Genomic DNA, 18,796 nt, shown 5'->3' with positions numbered 1-18,796 from the left:
ATGTCCCCCCAAGCGGCTAACCCCGGACCCCTGCTGGGAGGAGCATCTAGACTAGATTCCCATGTGCCCCGGCGCGGAGCACGTCCATAAGCTGAGCGCACCGCAGAGGGCTATTGTAAGGGAGCTGCAGGGATAGGATGACCCAGCAGGAGACCAGCCTGCAGCCAGCTGGGGTTCAAACAGGGGAGGGCCTGGCGTTGCTGGCCAGCCCAGGGATGGAGTTCTGCGGAGAACAGCCAGCCAGGGATCACATCTGGCATGGCGGGTGGGCAGAGCAGCGGAGACTTGAGTCCCGGAGGGGAACACCTGTTACACGTGGACTGTGAGTCGGACAGAGCTAGCACAGAGGGGCCCTGCTGCAAGACGGGGGCTCCCGGCAGGCACCCCCCAATACAGGTTCTGCTGGCCTTGTGTGTCACGGGGCTGGCTGTCTGCTCCTCACGCTGGGCCATGGCTGCTTGTTAGCAGGCAGTGATGCTAGCCGGCTGCTCCTGGATTTGCTGATCCTCGGGGCTGCATAGCCTTGTGCACAGGGACAAGAGGGGTGACCGTGTATCAGGGTCCTTCTCCTGCCCCTCTCTGTGGTCGCCATGGTGAGCCCTGCTCGGCACTGGGGCGCCCAGGGCTGTACACAGGTGTGGTCTCTCCAGAGCCGGGAGACGTTCCCCTACCTGCCCGTGTCTAGCTTCTCTAGGTCCTATTACAGCTCCCAGCATAGCCCACCGTGGATCCCTGGCCCTTTGCCACTCTCCCAGAACATTGGGCTGGAGGGCTGGCAGCTGGGCCAGGCAAGCTCCTGGGTGTCAGGGCCAGCAGCTCTTTGAAGTTGCAGATGCTCTGGTTCCTTCCTGTCCACCTGCATTCTGCATCCCTGACGTGCTCTCTTGGAGTGGGGTGAACCAGACGGCCCACTGGAGTGCTGAGCTGGGCTGTCCGCCTCTGGTGGGGCAGGAATGGCTCACCTGGGCCTGAGGACCAGTGGGGCAGGGCTTGGCATTCCAGCTGCCCTAGTGCCTCTAGCCATGGACAGGCTCCAGCGTCCCCATCTTGCGCGGCCATGTGAAGCCTGGACAGTGCTCCCGCCTGACCCTTGCTGGGCTGGACACGATCGTCTGATGGGTGCGGAGAGCAGACAAGCCCTTTCCACAGCATGAGCTAGAGACACTGGGCTGGAGGGATGCTGGGAAGCCAGGCTTTATCCATGCTGGGAAGGGAGAGGCAGTGTCTGAGGGGAGCTGGCTGGCAGCTCCCTTGGCCACAGGCTGGGGGATTCTCCCCACTTGATGTTGGTGCAGGGCCAGCTGTGTGTATTCACCAAGAGTCAGCCCCCAGCACGGTGTGATGACAAGGAAATCAGCCCCCTGGGCTCACACCACTTGCTGATTCTCAGCGTGTAGGGGAGCCGCTTGCTTCCCAGCTCCTGGGAGATCATCAAAGTCAAAACTCAGTCTTAAATACATGTGTGAAGATGCAGCCTGCCTGTTTGCCCCTCCTAGCCCCTGGGTGTGAGGAGACAGCGTTCTGCCCCTACCCCGCCTGGGCGGGAGAGGCACAGCCCCACTCGGTCTTGTGCCAGGTTTTTGGTTGAGGGCAGCCCTGCGTGACTTAGGCAGATATCACGAGACCCTGGGCAGTCTGAGCACTGAGACGCTCCAGCCACCAGTGATGACATGACTTGCCTGTGGACAGGCTGGTGGCAGAGTCCAGGCATCCTGTCCCTAGTCCCAGCTTAGCCACCGCCCCCTGCCCCAGGGGCATGTCAGGCTGCATCCTGCTCCAGGGGCACGTCACTAGCTGTTCACGGAAGGAAAACCCTGGTGTGGATGCTGTCCCCAGGAGCCTGCCATGGGAAGGGGTGTTTGTCCGCACTCTGAAGGGGTCAGCCGTTCCAGGAAGGGTGGCCCAGCATAGAGGGCAGCTCCCTGCGGGATCACACCATGGTGCCACTCTGTCCTTACTGAGAACTTCAGGTCAGCCAAGCTCTCGTTGTTCTGAATTAGAATAGTGTAGGTGGTTAGGTGGCTTTTTTGTAATTAGGCCTCTCTCGAAGGCCAAGTCTGCTGGCGACCATAACGCCTCACTCGTCTGTTACCGTGCTGATACATTAGTGCTTTTAAATGACCATTTTGATATCTATTGATCGATATTTGAGCAGTTATTTCGGAGCCTATAAAAGCCCAGCCTTCGGCAGGGCCCCTCTGGTTCTGGAGTGCCCATCTGACTGAAGGCTCTATTTGGCCCCATTCTCATTGTTGGAGCACCTCACAATAACACCCACCCCCGTAGGGAGGCCGTGAGTGCTAGCCCCATTGTGTAGATGGGGACCTGATGCACAGAGAGTCCAAGGCCCTAAGCCATGAAGGTGCCCAAACCCCACCCTTAGGCACCCACGGCTCGTGGTTAGGCACCAAAGTTTCAGTTTGGGCTCCAGCGGGAGCCCCAGAATCCCTGCTGAGCCCTGTGTGCACCTGAGTTCTCAGCTTGAATGTTTCCTTGGAGCCGGTATTTCTGTCCCGAGCGTACACTTGCCTATGGCACATGCAGGGCCAATCCAGTAAGCCCCCAGAGCAGGCCTTCTGGGTCAGGTCCTAGGCAGAGTCCAGCTGGAGGACGTGATTAGAACACTTCTTGGGATGTGGGAGACCCCGGTTCAATCCCCCTCCCCCCGACAGGATTTGAACAGGGGTCTCTCACTCCCCAGGTGAGTGCTCTGCCCGGGGGGCTTTGGGAGAGTCCGGGGGGGCTCCCACAGGCTGTCCTGTACAAGCTGACGGCATTAGCGCAGGGGGTCTGGACCCCGGGTCTCCCACCCGCAGGGACCATTACCGAAAGAGTTACTCTCACTCTGCTGGGCCCCGTGACTGGGATAAACGCTTCAGCAGCGTTCCCACCGCTGGGCTACGAGCTGTACCAGTGGGTGCCTCCAGCAATCCTGCATGGAGCCAGGAGGCGCCACAGGAGAAGCCTTGGGTGCCTAAGGCGGCGGGTTCCCAGTGCGGGGCCTGAGCAGAGATGGGCGCCTCCCTGCGGCCCAGACTTAGGCCCCTCTCTCCAAGGGGGCGGGGCTTCGTGTCCCCCTCTTGTCAGTCTCCAAGGGGCTAGTGGCTCCCTGCCTCGTGGGCTGGCTTGTGGCCCTGTGCTTACAGCCCATCGCTCTCCAGGCGCTGCGCGGGGAGCACACGTTGCAGGGACGTTTCTGGGACTTCCTGCTTGTTCGGGGCCCCGGCACTCAGCCTCGTGCTGCTGAGGTCCCTTCGGGGACTTGCTCAGGGCCCTATGGGAACCCTGGGGCAGAGCAGGGAACGGAACCCCGGTCTCCTCAGCTCCCCCCAGCACCGAACAGCAGACCCGTCCGTCCCTGCTGCCCGGGCACCCGTCACACAATGCCGCCCTAACGAATAGGTTCAAGGAGAAGCCATCCAGGGGCTCGCCAAGGTGTATCCGCAGCACGGTGGCAAGGGACTTCGCAGGGCAGCTGCAGAGCCTGGCGGGGCAGGGGCACACCAGCCCTCTGGCCCTGGAGGGCTGGGACAGGCTCCCTCTGAAAGCCGCCAGGGTCCCAGTGAGCATGTGCAGTAGGTCTCTGGGCTGCTGGCTGGGTGTGGGCCGGAAGCGGCTGGAGCTGAGGCTGTATAAATACAGCTCTGGGGCTGGCTTGGTCCAAAGGGGCTGAGTGGGGCGGGGGGTTGCCCCTTGTCCTGTCTGGGTTTGCCCCCTTATTGCAGGGGGACTCCTGTCAATAACTCACTCCCTTGGGGGCGTATGGGACCTGCCGGTTTGTAACTGGACTCTGGCACGTGGGAGGGGAGCCGGCTGCATGGGGCTAGCAAAGCCGGGGAACACGAGGAGCCAGTACACGGAAGATGTTCAGCTGAGGATGAAGTATGAGGAGTTGCACATGCCTCTGGAGGCAGCAGAATGCTACCGGGCTGGGGACGTGCAGGCTCGTGTCTGTAGGCAAACCTGCAGTGCTGTGAGGGGGAGTGATCAGCGCTCCCGGCTCTGCGTGTGGCCGAGTCACTTCTCCTCGCAGAGCCTGCCGGCTGGCGAACAGCAGACGGGCCCATCAGGAGGCGCAGTGGCTGTGCAGTGTCCATGGAGGGCGGGTGCTAAAGGGGGCCCAGGGCTCTGAGGGGGTTGTGCACGATGGCTGCTGGAAGCCTGGAGATTCTGGGCTGTATCCCCAGAAGTGTTGCAGAGCAGAAAGGGCCTGTTACTTGATGCTCATTTTACAGTTGTGGTGATGCTACCAGAAGCAAAAGGATTACTTTTTAGCTTTCTGTGCTGCCCTGGGGGGAGAGGGCTTGGACCCCGGCTCGGCTGATGGCCTCTGTGACACTCCAGACATTGACAGACGGGAATGAATTCAGGGGGTGAACGGCCATTGGTAGCACCGGGGCCACACCTGTGGGGGGTGATCCGCGGGAACTAGGGGTGATGGGGCTGCCCAGCTGGGGAAGTGTCTTTGGAGTTATGGGATAGTCTCCTGGGAAAGTGGGGAGCTTGGCTGTTTGGGGTGCTTCCTAGGCTAAGCAGAGCACCTGCTCAGGGCAACCCCTGCGAGCGCCCGGGGATGGGTCAGAACCTGGCAGGCCTTGTCCGCACCCCACACGGAGACTCGGCCACTGGGAGCTGAGGCTGGCGGAGGTCAGGCCAGATTTCAGTCCCTCTCCAGCAGATGCCCATGGGGGTGACGTGTGGCTGTCATTAGTGAGCGCAGAGAGGGAAAGCCCAGCTCAGCCCCTCCCCCAGCCTCTTTAAAAAGCCCCCCATGCCGGGTCTGTCGCAGCCCCCAGCAGCCTGCCCGGAGCTGACAGTCTCCTCGAGGCGCCCCCCCCCCCCAGCAGAGCAGGGGCTCCAGTGCTTTCGTTCTGTCTGTGTCTGGCTGGTTTCCGCGCTCGCTGGCAGAGCAGATGGCCGGGAGCCCTGCCCGCGGCTGGCACCTGTGCCTGGGGCGAGGGGCTTGGGGAACATCCTTCCCCCCGCTGCGCTAGCTCCCTCCCTGGGGTTGCCGCCAAGGGACACAATGACAGGCGTACTGGAGCCTGCATCGACTTGCATTTCTCTGCTGGCAGCAGACCCTCCCGCCGGGTCCACATACTCTGCTTCTCACCTTCCCGACAGGTGCCTCCTGCATGCTCCCGCCGGGGTGGTGACATTGGCGCAGCCTGGCACTGCCCTGGGGGGCTCCTTTTTCCCCACTCTTGGGCAGCACTTGCTGCCCTCTCCCCCTGCCCGAGAGGCACAGGGTGAGCCAGGAGCCTGCCTGCCTCTCCCCTTCCCCCCAGGATCTGCGTCAGCCCTAGCAAGAGGAGAAGCTTGGCCCTTCCCTGTGCCCCCTTTGCTTCACCTTGAGTGTGAGGCGCCATCTGCTCCACAGCGGCAGTTAAACACGTGGCTCATTGTCCTGGCCCCGCTGCAGCGGCAAACAATGGGGGACCCCTCCCCAGCTCTGCACTCTGCTCTCCACAGCTGGTGGGGGGTCTCAAAAGTAGCCGTGGGCTGCGGCCTGGCTTCCCCACCAGCGCAGGCAGGAGGCCCTGGCCCTGGGTGCGACTGCGGGGCAGAATGCAAAGAGCAGCGAGGGCCTGCCTCCTGCCACATCTGTTCCTCTGTCCACACCAAACAAAGAGCTGGGGAGGGCCCAAGGCCAGTGGGGCTGGAACAAGGGTTTGGGCAGGGGGACAAGGTATCTAGAAAGCAGGGTATTGGCTGCCTACCCCAGTTGGTGTCCTCTGCCTGCCCTTGGGTATTCCCAGGGTCACTGCTTCTGCTCAGCTCTTCTCACTCAGCGCTCCCGGCATGTCTGTGCCCAAGCCAAAGGTGGGAGCTATTGGGAAGGGGCTGGCTGTGGCCATGACAGACTCCACAGCACTTCCCCTAAATGCCCAAGACTGCTGGATTGGGTAGTGCTGGGCTCCACTCGGTCTGTGAGGGCTGCCATAGTGGGATAGCAGCGTCCGGTGGGCACGGCTCTCAGAGGTGCTGCATGGACCCAGCCTGCTGGCCCTCGGGGCCTGTCCTGCGCCCGCACAAACACCTGGGAGCCCTGCAGCCTGCCTTGTGCCCAGCTGTGAGTGACTCGTTGCCCGTGTGTCCTGCTGCAGGTGCTGCCCACTGCCAACCAGTCTGTGCAGACATGTTGTTTGCTATGTCACCGAGAGCGCAAGGACTGGGGAGGCCCATCTCACAACGGGTTGGTCTCCCCGGGCGAGAGGCTGCCTCCAGACTTCGTGCCAACGCTCGTGCAGAACCTGCTGGGAGAAATGCCGCTGTGGATCTGCCAGAGCTGTCGGAAGAGTGTGGAGGAGGAGGAGCGGCGAGCTGTCCAGGAGCAGGCCTTGGCGGTAGGCAGCTGCTGTCCTCTGGCCATGCTGGTTAGGGCCATGGCTCCCCTCAAGGCAGGGGGTCCTGCTGAGCAATCGGTACTAATTGCCACGTGGCAGCAATGGCTGCTGAAGGTCCCCTTGAGCCTGGCACCCCTCTGGCCCTTGCTGAATGCCTATACACATACCTGTCTGCTGGGCATCTCCACGCGGCTGTCTCCTGAGGCTGTGATGCCCTCGGAGGGTTTCTCCTAGCTGGGGGGAGAGCCGGTAGTGCTGGTGGGGAAGGCAGGCGTTTGTTTGTTCAGGATTGTGTGAGAGCTGCCCATGTGGCATGAGGGGCCCCCTGCATGGTAAGGGCAGAGCTGGACGAGTGTGTGCACCACTGACTTATGCCTCAGTTCCGCGCCGCCCCCCATCCCTCTCCTGGCTGGGAAGACTGGCTCGCTGCTCCCGCAGACCTTCGGCTGTTCCTTGGGGTGAGGGGATTTTATTAAGTGACAGGAATTTCCCCCCGTGGCTTGGCAGGCCCAGCTCCTCACCAGAGCTGCCCCCCTCGAGGCCTGATTCCGGGCCCATCAGTCAGGGATTGGCAGCAACAGGCCAACGGAAACCATTGTGGTCAGCTCATCTGACCCCCGGTACAGCCCGGGCCTGAGAGCTGCCCCCAGACCTCCCCTACAGCAGATATGCTAGACAGACCTCCCAGCTGGATTTGAAATGGCCAGAGACTCTGCTGCAGCCTGTGGTAAGTTGTTCCAGTGGTCAGTTACTCTCATCGTTAAAAACGGGCCCTTATTTCCAGTCTGAATGGGTCTAGTGTCAATGTCCAGCCCTTGGATTGGGTTAGACCTGCCCCTGCCTGAGCGAAGGGCCCACTAGCAAATGTTTGGTCACTCTGTAGGCACTTAGAGGCTGAGATCTAGTCACCCCTAACACTTCCCTTTGGTAAACAAGGCAGATGGAACTTGAGGTATGGGCAGCCCTGGCCTCCATGCAGAGATGCACCAGGATTCATGCCTGTGCACATCCCTCCAGGGACGCTCTTGTTCTGGGTGAAGAGTGACAGAAGCACTTCATTAAAGGCGCCCAGTTGGTAGCCTGGTGCAGCTGACTGGTCTAGGCCAGAGCTTGCTGTTGTAGCCCTGCTGTACGCTGGAGAGTTAAGTCCGTGTAGCTGCGTCGCTCAGAGGTGTGGATGATCCACCCCCTGAGCGACAGAGTCATGCGGTGCACGGTGCTGCGTTGGCGGGAGAGCTTCTCCTCCAGCACGGCTCCCGTGTTCTTCAGGCGACGGGAGAGCTCTCTTAGAGCGACAGGTGCCGCTGTAAGTGTGTAGCGTAGACCTGCTCTCATCGAAGGCTGATGTGGAGACCAAGGTGGCAGAGTGGGGGAGACACAGGATGGGCCCCCCACGGCCAGGCTCGGTCCTGGCTGGGGGAGGCCCAGCAGGGAGCCCTGCGTGAGTGAGGATAGATTGGGGGCGTGTTGGGACTTGGCTTGGCCCTGGGGAGCCCAGACTAGACCCAGAGTGTTTGGGGATTCGCCTCCTGCTGCTTCATACTGTGAGTTTCTTTCCAGGTCTCATTATCGCACACGTCCTGCAAGTCACAGTCTTGTGGGGGCGGCTCCCACTCCTCATCTTCCTCCTCATCATCTTCCTCCTCCTCGTGCCACGGGAACTCGGGGGACTGGGATCCCAGCTCCTTCCTGTCTGCTCACAAACTGTCGGGCCTCTGGAATTCCCAGCATGCCAACGGAGCCACGCAAGGCAGCCCCTTGGGGGGGCTCCCTGCTGCATTAGGTGAGTCCAGGCCAGCCCAGGACCATATGGGTCCCGGCCTGGCTACTGGCCATCTCTGGGTCCGGGCCTGAGTGGAGTGCTGTGCTGGCTGGCCTCCAGGGGCCCTGCCTTAGAGAGCAGAACCCCTGGGGTTCCCTGGGCTCTGGAAGGGCTGGCTAGGGGGAAAGGGAGCGCATGGCCTTAGTGCCCAGGGTACAAGGGGGGCTGGATCCTCCCTTGCTGCGCCGCGAGGCTGCAGCCGGATGTTGCGGGGAGCGATATGCGCTCTGCTTCGGAGCTGTTCCAGAGTCTCCAGTGCTGGTCCAGGCCAGGCTCTGCACAGGAGAAGCCGTCTCCAGCGCTGACTCCATTTCAGGTGACAAGCACCCCAGCCTCCCGCTGGCTCCGGAGTGCGTCGGCCAGGCTCCCGCTGTGGCACCTGGGCTCAAGGCCTGTCCCTACAGCCACACCGTCCCCCCAGCTTCCAGCGGGGCTGCCCCCGGTTCGCCTCTGCCTACCTCACTCGACTTCTGTACGACGCTTCCCAAGCAGTTCAAGAGCATGTGCCGCAGGCCCACCCCGCCAGGTGTGTACTTGGGGCTCCTTGGCACTGCTCCTTTCCCTCGCCTGCTCTCCCGGGCCAGCCTGCGGCAAAGCCCTTCTCCCATGGGCTCGGGTTGCCTGTGGTGGGGGAGAAGAGCATGGCAGGCCCAAGGCCCTGCCCAAGAAGGGCCTTTTCTCATTGCTGGAGGATGAAGAGTCCTGCAGAGCGTGGAAGCTGCTGGGCCAGGCCCCTTCCCCAGGATGCAGCTGTGTCCTCTGCCTGTGGCTGGGAGAAGCTCGATGGGCTGAGAAAGTCCCCTTGGCATCTCCTTGCCAGCAGGGAGCAGCCATAAGAGCGGCCAGATGGGGTCAGACCAAAGCTCCATCCAGCCCCGTGTCACGTCTGCCAACAGTGGCCAGTGCCAGGTGCCCCAGAGGGAATGAACAGAACAGGGAATCGTCCAGTGATCCATCCCCTGTCGCCCATTCCCAGCTTCTGGCAAACGGGCTAGGAACCCCATCCCTGCCCATCCTGGCTACTAGCCATTGATGGACCTATCCGCCATTAACATTAGTTCTTTTTTGAGCCCTGTTATAGTCTTGGCCTTCACAAAATCCGCTGGCAAAGAGTTCCACAGGTTGACTGCATGTTGTGTAGAAAAAATGCTTCCTTTTGTTTGTTTTAAACCTGCTACCTGTTAATGTCATTGGGTGGCCCCTAGTTCTCGTGTTATGAGAAGAAGTAAATAACACTTCCTTATTTACTTTCTCCACACCAGTCATGATTTTATAGACCTCAATCATATTCCCCTTTAGTAGTCCCTTTTCCAAGCTGAAAAGTCCCAGTCTTATTAATCTCTCCTCACATGGAAGCTGTTTCATCCCCCTCATCATTTTTGTTGCCCTTCTCTGTACCTTTTCCAATTCCAATAGATCTTTTTTGAGATGGGGCGACCACATCTGCATGCAGTATTAAAGATGTGGGTGTTCCATGGATTTATACAGAGGCAACGTGGTATTTTCTGTTTTATTATCTCTCCCTTTCTTAATGATGCCCAACATTCTCTTAGCTGTTTTGACGGCCGCTGCTCATTGAGTGGATGTTTTCAGAGAACTATCCACAAGGACTCCAAGATCCCTTTCTTGAGTGGTAACAGCTAATTTAGACCCCATCATTTTATAGGTATAGTTGGGATGATCTTTTCCAATGTCCATTACTTTGATTTTATCAACATTGAATTTCATCTGCCATTTTGTTGCCCAGTCCTGGCAGCAGTGAGGATGCAGGAGGGTCCTCTGCAGCCCAGCGTGCTGGGCCAGGGTCAGAGCATGGGCCAGGGTGGGCCATGTGCTCTAGGGTCAGGGGTGGTGGAAGGTCCTCGGGGAGGAAGCCCCTGTTCTTTCTGCTCTTCTGCTGGGGCTCAGCAGAGCCTGCTGGGGTCCTGCTGGGCTCTGTGTGCGCATGGGTGCTCCCCTACCTGCCATGCTGGGCTGGGACAGCCTGGTGCCGCTGCGCTCATGCTTGACCCATCTTTGATCCTGCCTGTCTGCAGGTGAGGCCTTCCACTCCTTGGACCATCACCGGCACCCGGACCTTGCCGCTCCTCCCAACAGCCCCACGGGGCTCCCCTCCCAGCCACCGGCGCTGATCTCCACCAAGCAGTCACCCGCCCACCTGAACACCTCACCGCAGGCAGCGCCGGTCCCTGCAGCCAGCCCCCACGCAGCCGCTGCCGAGTCCCCTCCTGCTGGCACCCTCTCGCATGGCCAGGCCTCCTGCAAGAGCCCTCACCTGCCCCCCGCCAATGTGCCGCTTCTGAAGATGCCACCTCCGCTTTCAGGCTGTGCCCACCCCTGCAATGGGCACTGCAGCGGCTCCCTGGTGCCACCAGCTGCCCCGCACCAGCTGCCCAGCACTAACAGGTGAGAAGGTCTCTGCCTGCCTGTGGCTGGTGTGATGGCCCCTGGTGTTCTGAGGGCGCTAGCATGAGCCAGGGGCCCTGCCAGGGCTCAAGTTGCCCTGTCCTCATCCCAAGGAACCAGCCCTTGCAGGGCAGAAGGGCTCCTCACACCACGGCTCTGCAGAGATGGTCTCACTCCAGCACCACACAGCCCTGAGGCTCCAGGGCCTCTCCCTCCATGACAGTCTGCGAGGCAGACGTGGGCTTTGCTGCCTGTCTCTCCTGCAGTTCGGGAATTGATCCCTCTTGGCTCGGAGACCTGGGCCCGCCCAGCATGCTCTTTGTCACGAGCAGGACCAGGAGCCCAAGGACTAGCTGGTCTGCAGCCGTCTGCCCTGGCCCCTTGGAGTGGGCTGGAGCGTTGGGTTCCTCCCTGGGGATGCCTGTTGGCAGGGAGCCCCAGCCCACCTGGGGAGGGTCAGCAGAGAGTGCCGTAGTGGGGTCCGTGGTGGGTGGGGCGTGTAGTGCAGGCAGCTAGGCTCTGGCTGCACCCCCTGGCTCTGGCTCTGGTTTGCTGGCATGCTCGGCAAGTCTTTGCCCTACCAAAGGGCGTGGGGTCCCAGGGAGCAGCGCAGGGGTCTCTTCCCAGCCGATTAAACAAGCCAGTCAGTGTCAGGAGAGTGTCTGGGGGTGGGGACCACCTCCCCTGGGGCCTTCCCTCCCCTGCAAGGTGGCCCCAAGCAGTTCTGGGACATTGGAGGGGACTGCTCCTTTCGGCAGCCCCAGCACCGTCTGAGCTTGGCTCGGCTGCGGCCCCCAGTGCCTCACTGCCCTGGGTCTGCCTTCCAGCTACCTCCCTCCCTCCCTTCCCCCAGGGACCCCATGTGCAAAGGACACAAGTTCCCCAATGGTACCAGCTGCCACCCGCCACAGTCATGCGAGGCGGACGAGGGGCTCGGGGAGGATGAGGACAGCAGCTCCGAGCGCAGCTCCTGCACCTCCTCCTCCACCAACCAGAAAGACGGGAAATTCTGTGACTGCTGCTACTGTGAGTTCTTCGGCCACAACGCGGTAAGTGAGCCATTGAACTGGGCTTGCTGGCCAGGGGCGCTTGGGAGACTGCCATGCCGAGAGCACAGGCAGCTTTGTCCTCCACAGGCCTGACATCAGCCCCTCTTTGCTAGTCCAGCCCTGGAGAGCCACCCGGGAGCAGCCAGTCCGTCTCCATCTGACGCTGCCCCTGCCCCCTGCAGCTCGGCCAGCGCCTCTCAGTCCCAGCGCCCAGGGCCCCGTCTCAGCCCAGCAGCTCTCCTCGGCAAACTAGGAACCATGCTGCCTTCAGCAATGAGCTGTGGGTGGGGCAGCCCCATAAGCAGAGGGTGGGAAGGGGCCTGGGAACAGCATCCATCTGTGCCAGGCAGGACAGTAGTAGCCCAGGTTGTCTCTGCAGCCCCCTGCGGCCCCCACGAGCCGGAACTATGCCGAGATCCGGGAGAAGCTGCGCTCCCGTCTCACCAAGAGGAAGGAGGAGCTCCCACAGAAGCTGGGCCACAGCAGCAGCTCGGGGGAGCCGGCCGTGGATCACCGGGACGTGGACGAGCTCCTGGACTACATCAACAGCTCGGAGCCCAAGCCCCTGAACAGCGCCAAGGCCGCCAAGCGGGCACGGCACAAGCAGAAGAAGAAGGTGAGGACCAGGGGAGGGGAATGTGCTGTTCCAGACCCAGTCCAGCGGGGGTCAGAGCCACCTTGGGTCCCGTTTTTCCCTTGGTAGCGGCCCTGGCCCTGAGCCCCCCCCCGGAATAGCCCAGAGTGTTAGACACACCCCAGAGTTGGGAAAGGCCTTGAGGCCCAGCCCTACCCACCCTACCTGGGAGGCTGGATCAGGGTTGCACCCCCATAGGGCTCTGTCCTCCCCACCTCGGAAGCTTTCCCTGTGCTTAGCGCCCTCCCCAGGGGCCTGTCAGGAACACCTCTGGCTCTTTGCAGGGACCTGGGCACCTCTCCCACGTGGGGTCTCCCCAACATGTGCCTGTCCTAATGGGGCTGAGTGCCGGATCCCAGTGCAGGCCAGGGCCCCTCCTTGTTCTGGGAGCTGGGAATCAGCCACTGGCCTGTGGTGCAGCCTGTGCCAGCCGATAGGTCTCCCCCAGGCCTGAGCTGGTGGGCGGCCGTGCCGGAGCAGGGGCTGTCGTGCCCCCTCCAGAGGGCGTATGGCACCTCAGCTGTGCTTGCTACAGGCTGAGCTGCGCTGTGCAGCAGTGCTTGGGTTTGCCGCCCCACGCCCAGGGCGTGCCAGCCCGCTGGGCTTCTCTCCGGCCCCCTGAGAACCTCTCACCCTGGCCCACCGCCTTGCCTGTTCCAGGAGAAGGAGAAAGCCCAGCTGGAGGCGGAGGCCCAGAAGCGGGTGGCACGTGGCCCTCTGGCTGGCCAGGACAGGGAGCTGGCGGAGGAGAAGCTCCTGGAGTGGCCCCAGCTGGAGCTGGAGCGGGTGAACAGCTTCCTCAGCAGCCGGCTGCAGGAGATCAAGAACACCATTAAGGACTCCATCCGCGCCAGCTTCAGCGTCTACGACCTCAACCTGGACGTTGCTGACTTCCCCAAGAAGGCCGCTGTGCTGGAGCAGAAGACTCTGCTGTCCCACCTTAACGGCTCCTCGGGCCTGCAGGAGATCGATCTGGATCTCTCCCCTCTGAGCCTGGGCTCCTCCAAGAACCACATGCTGCTGCGGAGCGAGCTGGGCCCTCGCTGGGGGGAGGGCCCTGGGGAGGGGCCACCGCAGGCTGAGAACGGGGTGGTGACGCGCCTGAGCGCGGTGCCCAACCTCTCCCGGATGATCTGGGTCCAGTCCCCCCAGCCGACAGACTCTGCCCAGGAGAGCGGCGGGCCTGGCCTGGAGTGCAAGGAGGTGGCGCCGGCCAAGGGTCCAGAGCCACAGGAGCTGGCACCGGCGGGGGGCAGGCAGAGGAGGAACAAGCGACAGAGCTGCCAGGCGAGGAAGGGGGAATGCACCGTGGTGCCCGGCGCCCAGGCTGGGCTGGAGAGTCCCAGCTCGAAGGGGCTCGTGCTGGGAGCCAAGCACCCTTCAAAGCCTGGAGCAGTGCCCACTCTGCGGAGGGGGAGTGGCTGTGTGGAGCCGCCGGAGAGCGCCAAGGGGCAGGGCTGGGGCTGCGGCGGCTCCAGGCCCGAGAAGGAGAGGAGCAGCGAGTGGAAAGGCCGGAGGGGCGAGGGCAAAGCAGAGCAGCCGGAGCTGGTGCAGCCACCTCCCCTTGCCGCTGGGGACCAGCAGCCCCTGCACCCCGCCACCCTGGGCAGCTCCCCCCAGCCCAAGGGCAAGAGCAGGAAGAGCAGGAGCAGGATGGAGAAATCGAACACGTCCATCGGTGAGTCCCCTGTGCGGTCCCTCTGCTCAGCAGTGACCTTGTCCCAGCTCCGGCCTGTCATCCTGCGCAGCTGAGCGCTGTGGTGAGCGCGAAGCTCTCTTGTCGACTCGGCACGGTGCACGGGGGGAGTGGGGGGGTGGGCTCAGGTCGGTGTGGCTGTGTCGCCCCCCCTAGGCCACGGAGCTGTGCTGCCATAGGGTGGCTCTAGTGGAGACCAGTCAGTGGTGGTGTACCCTGGCTCTGCCCCCCTGCCCTGCACCCCATGGTGTCTATCCATTGCTCTTTGCTCCAAGCAGGCTCTGTGCTGGGCGGCAGCGCGGGCCCCTGGTGCTGAGGGGGGTGTTCTTGGGGCGTGCGGTCCTTGGCGCTGACCCTGCTCCGCCTGGAGCGCTTTGCTGACTGTGTCCCACCGCTTTGCCAGATGACGTGTTCCTGCCCAAAGACGTGGATGGGGCAGAGATGGACGAGACGGACCGAGAAGTAGAGTACTTCAAGAGGTGAGACCAGCCTGCAGCTCTCTGCGAGAGTGGGGCTGTGGGGGTGCCAGGAGGGGCATGTGTGTATCATCCTGGTGGGGGAGGGGCACTCCTGCCCTCTGGGACTCCATGTGTGGGGAGGGTCCCAGAGGCCAGGCTCCAGCCCGAGAGGCTCAGCTGTGCCATGCTGGAGGCATACCCAGAGGAGTGTTCGAAGAGCTAACCCCATTCTCCCTTCCTGCAGATGAAGCCCTTTACGTCTCGTCCGACCCTCAGTGGACATGGAGACCAGCTGATCCCCATCCACTTTGTAATAGCCCCCCCCTTGGTATCAACCCTCCCCCCTTTTGTTGTCTTTTCTCCAGACTAAACGCCGAGTTTTTTAACCGTTCCTCACAGGGCAGGGCTTCTAAACCTTTGATCATTTTTGTTGCTCTCAACTGGACTGTCTCCAGTTTGCTCACATCTTCTCTAAAGTGTAGCACCCAGAACTGGGCACTGCAGCTGGGGCCTCACCAGCGCTGAGTAGAGCGGGACAGTGACCTCCCCTGGCTTACGTACGACACTCCTGTTAGTACACCCCAGAATGATATTAGCCTTTTCTGCAACTTCATCCCATTGCTGTGATCCACTATAGCCTGCAGATCCTTGGCAGCAGGACTACTGTGTAGCCAGTTATTCCCTATTGTGTAGCTGGGCATTTGATTTTCCTTCGTAAGTGAAGTACTGTGCACTTGTCTTTAGTGAATTTGATCTTGTGATTTCAGACCAATTCCTAATTTGTAAAAGCGTTGTGAATTCAAATGCGAATCCTGACCCCCAAAGTGTTTGCAGCCCCTCCCAGCGTGGTGTCAGCCACACACTGTATGTGCACGCTCTCCACTCTGTTATCCAAGTCATGAATGAAAATAATGAATAGTACCAGACCCAGGGCTGACCCACACGGGACCCCACTAGAAACGCCCTCCCAGTTTGACAGCAAACCATTGATAACTCCTCTTTGAGCCCAGTCTTTTAGCCAGTTGTGCATCCACCTTCTAGTAATTCCATCTCGCCCGAACTTCCCCAGTTTGCTTCTGAGAATGTCATGCGGGACTGTGTCACAAGCCCTGCTAAAATCAAGACCTCACGTCTGCGGCTTCCCCCATCCGCTAGGCCAGTGACCCTGTCAAAGAAGAAGATGAGGTGGGTTCTTGACAAATCCACGCTGGCTGTTCCTTATAACCTGTTATCCTCAGGTGCTCACAAACAGATTGTGTAATAGTTTGTTCCAGTATCTTTCCAAGTATTGAAGTTAGGCTGACTGGTCTGTACTTTCCCAGGGCCTCTTTGTTCCCTTTTTGGAAGAGAGGTGTTGTGTTTGCTCATCTCCAGTCTTCTGGGCCCTCGCCTGTCCTCCAGGTATTCTTGAAGATACAGGAATTGCGAATGGTTCCGAGATGGCTTAGGCAGTGTTACCCGCACAAAATTCTTTGTCACTTGCACACTTTAGGACATCCCACCTCTACCTAGTTCCTAGGGATCAAGGCATAACCTGGTTCATTTAAGCACCCCAACCCTTTCCCAGTTCCTAGGGCTCCAGGCAAAAGGCACCAGACTTTACACCTCCATCGGCTCCGGGCTCTACTCCTCCGGGCTCAGAGCAAACACCCATTCCCTGTGGGCTCAGGGCTTAATCTTTGCGGGTTTACAGGGTCTTTTACCAGTGAAAGAGCCTCTCACAGTAATATCCTACTTAACCTCTATTTATTAACAATCACCAAAACCATGCACATGCTACACATACAGTGCTTGCCACTCCCATTAAGACAGAAGAACTTTTCTTGATGGCCAGCCAGGATCAGGTCCATCTCGGGGACTCCAGTTTCTGCACGGTGTCATTGGCAGTGTTGAGTCTGGCAGCTCTGATCTTTGGGGCTGTGTCCTGGAGTTGGTTCTGCAAAACTTCCTTTTGGACCTCAGTTTATATAGTGAAACTTGAGTCCTGCTTAGCTGTACCTTAACCAATCATTTTACTAAAACATTACTAAACAATCCTAACACTGTAACAAAAATCGCTAACCAATCCTACCCCACCACCTAAATTAATTTACACAGAGCAAAATTAATTACGTAGCAGACAGAAACAATCGAAGAACCAGACAGAGCTCATACAGACAAACAATAGGGAAGTGGGGACCATAAAGATAAAATAATAAAGAACTGAGGATTTCACAACCACAACTATTGATAAGTGGTTTCTTGACAGACAGATGTTATCAAACTAGGTTTTCTTTAACCATCTTAAGATCTGTTTCTTTACCTGGTGATAGTGGAGGCCATTAGGAAAGGATCTCCTCCTTAACATCCTGATATTACATTGTTTTAATGTCATTTAGATGGAATGTGAGGATGTGACTTCCTGCTTCTTAGCTCATGGCTACTGCTCTCTTAATCTGGCTGCAGATAAAGGCCTTAGGCCTGAGCATATGGCTCTAAGAAAAGGCTTTATCTATACACTAGCTCCTTAAGAACCCTGGGGTGAATTTCCTCAGACCCTGCTGACTCAACTATGTTCAGCTTGTCTAATGATTCTCTAACCTGTTCTGTCCTTGCCTGGGCTTGCGTTCCGCCCCCTTGCTGTGTTAGCAAGTGTCTGGTCGTCATTAACCTTTTTAACGAGAAGCAAAGCAGGCGGCAAACACCTCCACCTCGTGAAGTCGTCAGTTCTGAGCTCCTCCCGGGGCCCTAGGAGAGGACCTAGGCTTTCCTTCTTCTTTCTCTTGCCCCAGTGTATTTATAGAACCGCTTAAGCCTTGTCTGTCCCTTGCCAGGTGTAACTGATTTTGTCGCCGCGTGCTCGTGCTGTTCTTTTGTACTTCTCAGCACTTGGTTCAGGTTTCCACTGATGTAGGATTCCTTTTTGATCTTCAGGTCATTAAAGGGCTCCTCATGGCCTCTGACCGTTTTCCCTGTCTCTCCTTTACTCAGGCTGGTTGGCAGTTGTGCTTTTAATATTGCCCCTGTGAGAAACTGCCTCCTCTCCTGGGCTCCTTTATTCCTGGGCTTTTCTTCCAAGGGACCTAGCCTGCTCTGGCTAGGGTGGGGAGGGTAGAATCCCTGGCTTGGGTGGTGCTGTGGGGCGGGGGGTGGATGGGTTGGGCAGTGGGTGTGCAGGGGGCAGGGAGCGGTCACTGTCTCTGCTCTTTCCCTGATTCTCTCTCTCTCTCCCCTCCCCCAGGTTCTGTCTGGATTCTGCTAAGCAAACTCGGCAGAAAGTGGCCGTGAACTGGACCAACTTCACCCTGAAGAAAACCACTTCAAGTGCAGCTCAGTGAGGTGTGGGGGGAGCCCCAGTGTGTGCAAGGGGCCCTGTGCCTACCCCCCAGCACCCACAGACACTCGCCTCACTGTGCCCCTCCCCCTGCTGGGGGGCTCCTTTTGTTTTCTCTGTGGGTTCCTCTTCCTGTGAATGTGGAACCCCTTCCCCCCAGGCCTGTCAGGCCTGCACCTCCCCAGCCAGTCACAGCTCTCGGCGGGGAGGGGGGGGCGGGGGACTCCCTAGCTTAGGCAGCCCCCTCCCCCGCCCAGTCCCTCTAGGGGATTTTCTCTTCTCCCAGCACTCCGTTGGTGATGTGCAGGGAGCCTGCCAGCGCCAGTGGGCAGCCCCCCCGTGCCAGCCTGGCGTGCAGCCGGGGGAAAGGACCATGCTGGACCTAATAAAGAACTTTTTAATTTTTTATTTTATTTAAAAAACCCAACTTTTTTTGTTGTTTTTTCCTGGCTTCCTGGGACACCCTAAGCCCCCTCCCCCCCCCCCAGCTCAGCTGCCCTGCCAGCCTGTCACAGGAGATACCCAGCTTCCTGTAGCAAACAGGCCGTCCAAGCTCCCTGGGGGGTCCAGCTGACCCACTGTGTCCCAGCCAAGCTGAGGGTTTGGGCCCTAGGCAGCAGCTGCAACTTCCACTCTGCCTAGGGGCTGATTTCACTCCTCTCCTGACCCTTCCGCCTCCCATCGCTACCCAGCCGCAGGCCCTGAGCTCTTCCCTGGGTGGGAGGGGCACCTTGCACCTGCTGGGGGAAGCCTCATTGGCACCATAATGAGCACATTGCAGCATCCCATGAGCCCAGCAGCACCTGCAGAGGGGCCGGGGCCTCCCAGTCTGCAGGCGCTGCTCTCCCAGCAGTGTGGGTGCCTGCAGCAGCCCTCTGCACCCCCTTTGCACCAGTCCATGTGCTCTCTGCTCTTGGGTTCCCAAAGGGCCATGCCTGGCTGGGGGCAGAGTGCACCCAGAGCAGCACTTCTGGGAGCCAGGGGAGGGATGTGATTGGTAGTAGCTGGGCTGTGCCTCGCTCTCCCTCTGGCCAGCCCTATGGCCGAGCGGACCTGTGCACGTCAGGCTGC

At 59.9% G+C, this 18,796-nt stretch overlaps 1 protein-coding gene across 4 annotated transcripts; it reads left to right on the top strand.

Moving 5' to 3' along the window:
- The first annotated feature begins 5,834 nt into the window (after positions 1-5,834).
- FAM193B (family with sequence similarity 193 member B) lies at positions 5,835-18,131 on the top strand. 4 transcript variants are annotated; one of them, XR_012160180.1, is made up of 10 exons: positions 5,835-6,347; positions 7,908-8,130; positions 8,486-8,695; positions 10,206-10,575; positions 11,429-11,624; positions 12,004-12,240; positions 12,919-13,936; positions 14,358-14,433; positions 14,657-14,722; positions 17,633-17,718. XR_012160180.1 is itself a non-coding variant. In XM_073355092.1 (9 exons), the coding sequence occupies exons 1-9, from the start codon at positions 6,267-6,269 to the stop codon at positions 17,727-17,729; spliced, it is 2,508 nt and encodes an 835-aa protein (XP_073211193.1). In that variant the 5' UTR covers positions 5,842-6,266; the 3' UTR covers positions 17,730-18,131. The 4 variants fall into 4 exon arrangements, 3 of the variants coding, with proteins under 3 accessions (XP_073211193.1, XP_073211195.1, XP_073211196.1); XM_073355092.1 differs by lacking the exon at positions 14,657-14,722 and having other exon boundaries at positions 5,842-6,347; positions 17,633-18,131; XM_073355095.1 differs by lacking the exons at positions 5,835-6,347; positions 14,657-14,722 and adding an exon at positions 6,994-7,074 and having other exon boundaries at positions 17,633-18,131.
- Positions 18,132-18,796: the final 665 nt, after the last annotated feature.

The sequence above is a fragment of the Lepidochelys kempii genome, chromosome 8, assembly GCF_965140265.1.
Source record: "Lepidochelys kempii isolate rLepKem1 chromosome 8, rLepKem1.hap2, whole genome shotgun sequence".
Lineage (NCBI taxonomy): Eukaryota > Metazoa > Chordata > Testudines > Cheloniidae > Lepidochelys > Lepidochelys kempii.
The sequence above is the reverse complement of the archived record's forward strand: the minus strand, read 5'-3'. Positions and strand labels throughout refer to the sequence as shown.

What these genes read in the sequence shown, in the direction of transcription:
- FAM193B (XM_073355092.1), top strand. Translation starts at nt 6,267, where the DNA reads ATGCCGCTGTGGATCTGCCAGAGCTGTCGGAAGAGTGTGGAGGAGGAG. An exon ending in CCGCAGGCCCACCCCGCCAG is followed by an intron (nt 8,696 to 10,205) that starts GTGTGTACTTGG and finishes GCCTGTCTGCAG; the next exon opens with GTGAGGCCTTCCACTCCTTG. An exon ending in AGTTCTTCGGCCACAACGCG is followed by an intron (nt 11,625 to 12,003) that starts GTAAGTGAGCCA and finishes TTGTCTCTGCAG; the next exon opens with CCCCCTGCGGCCCCCACGAG.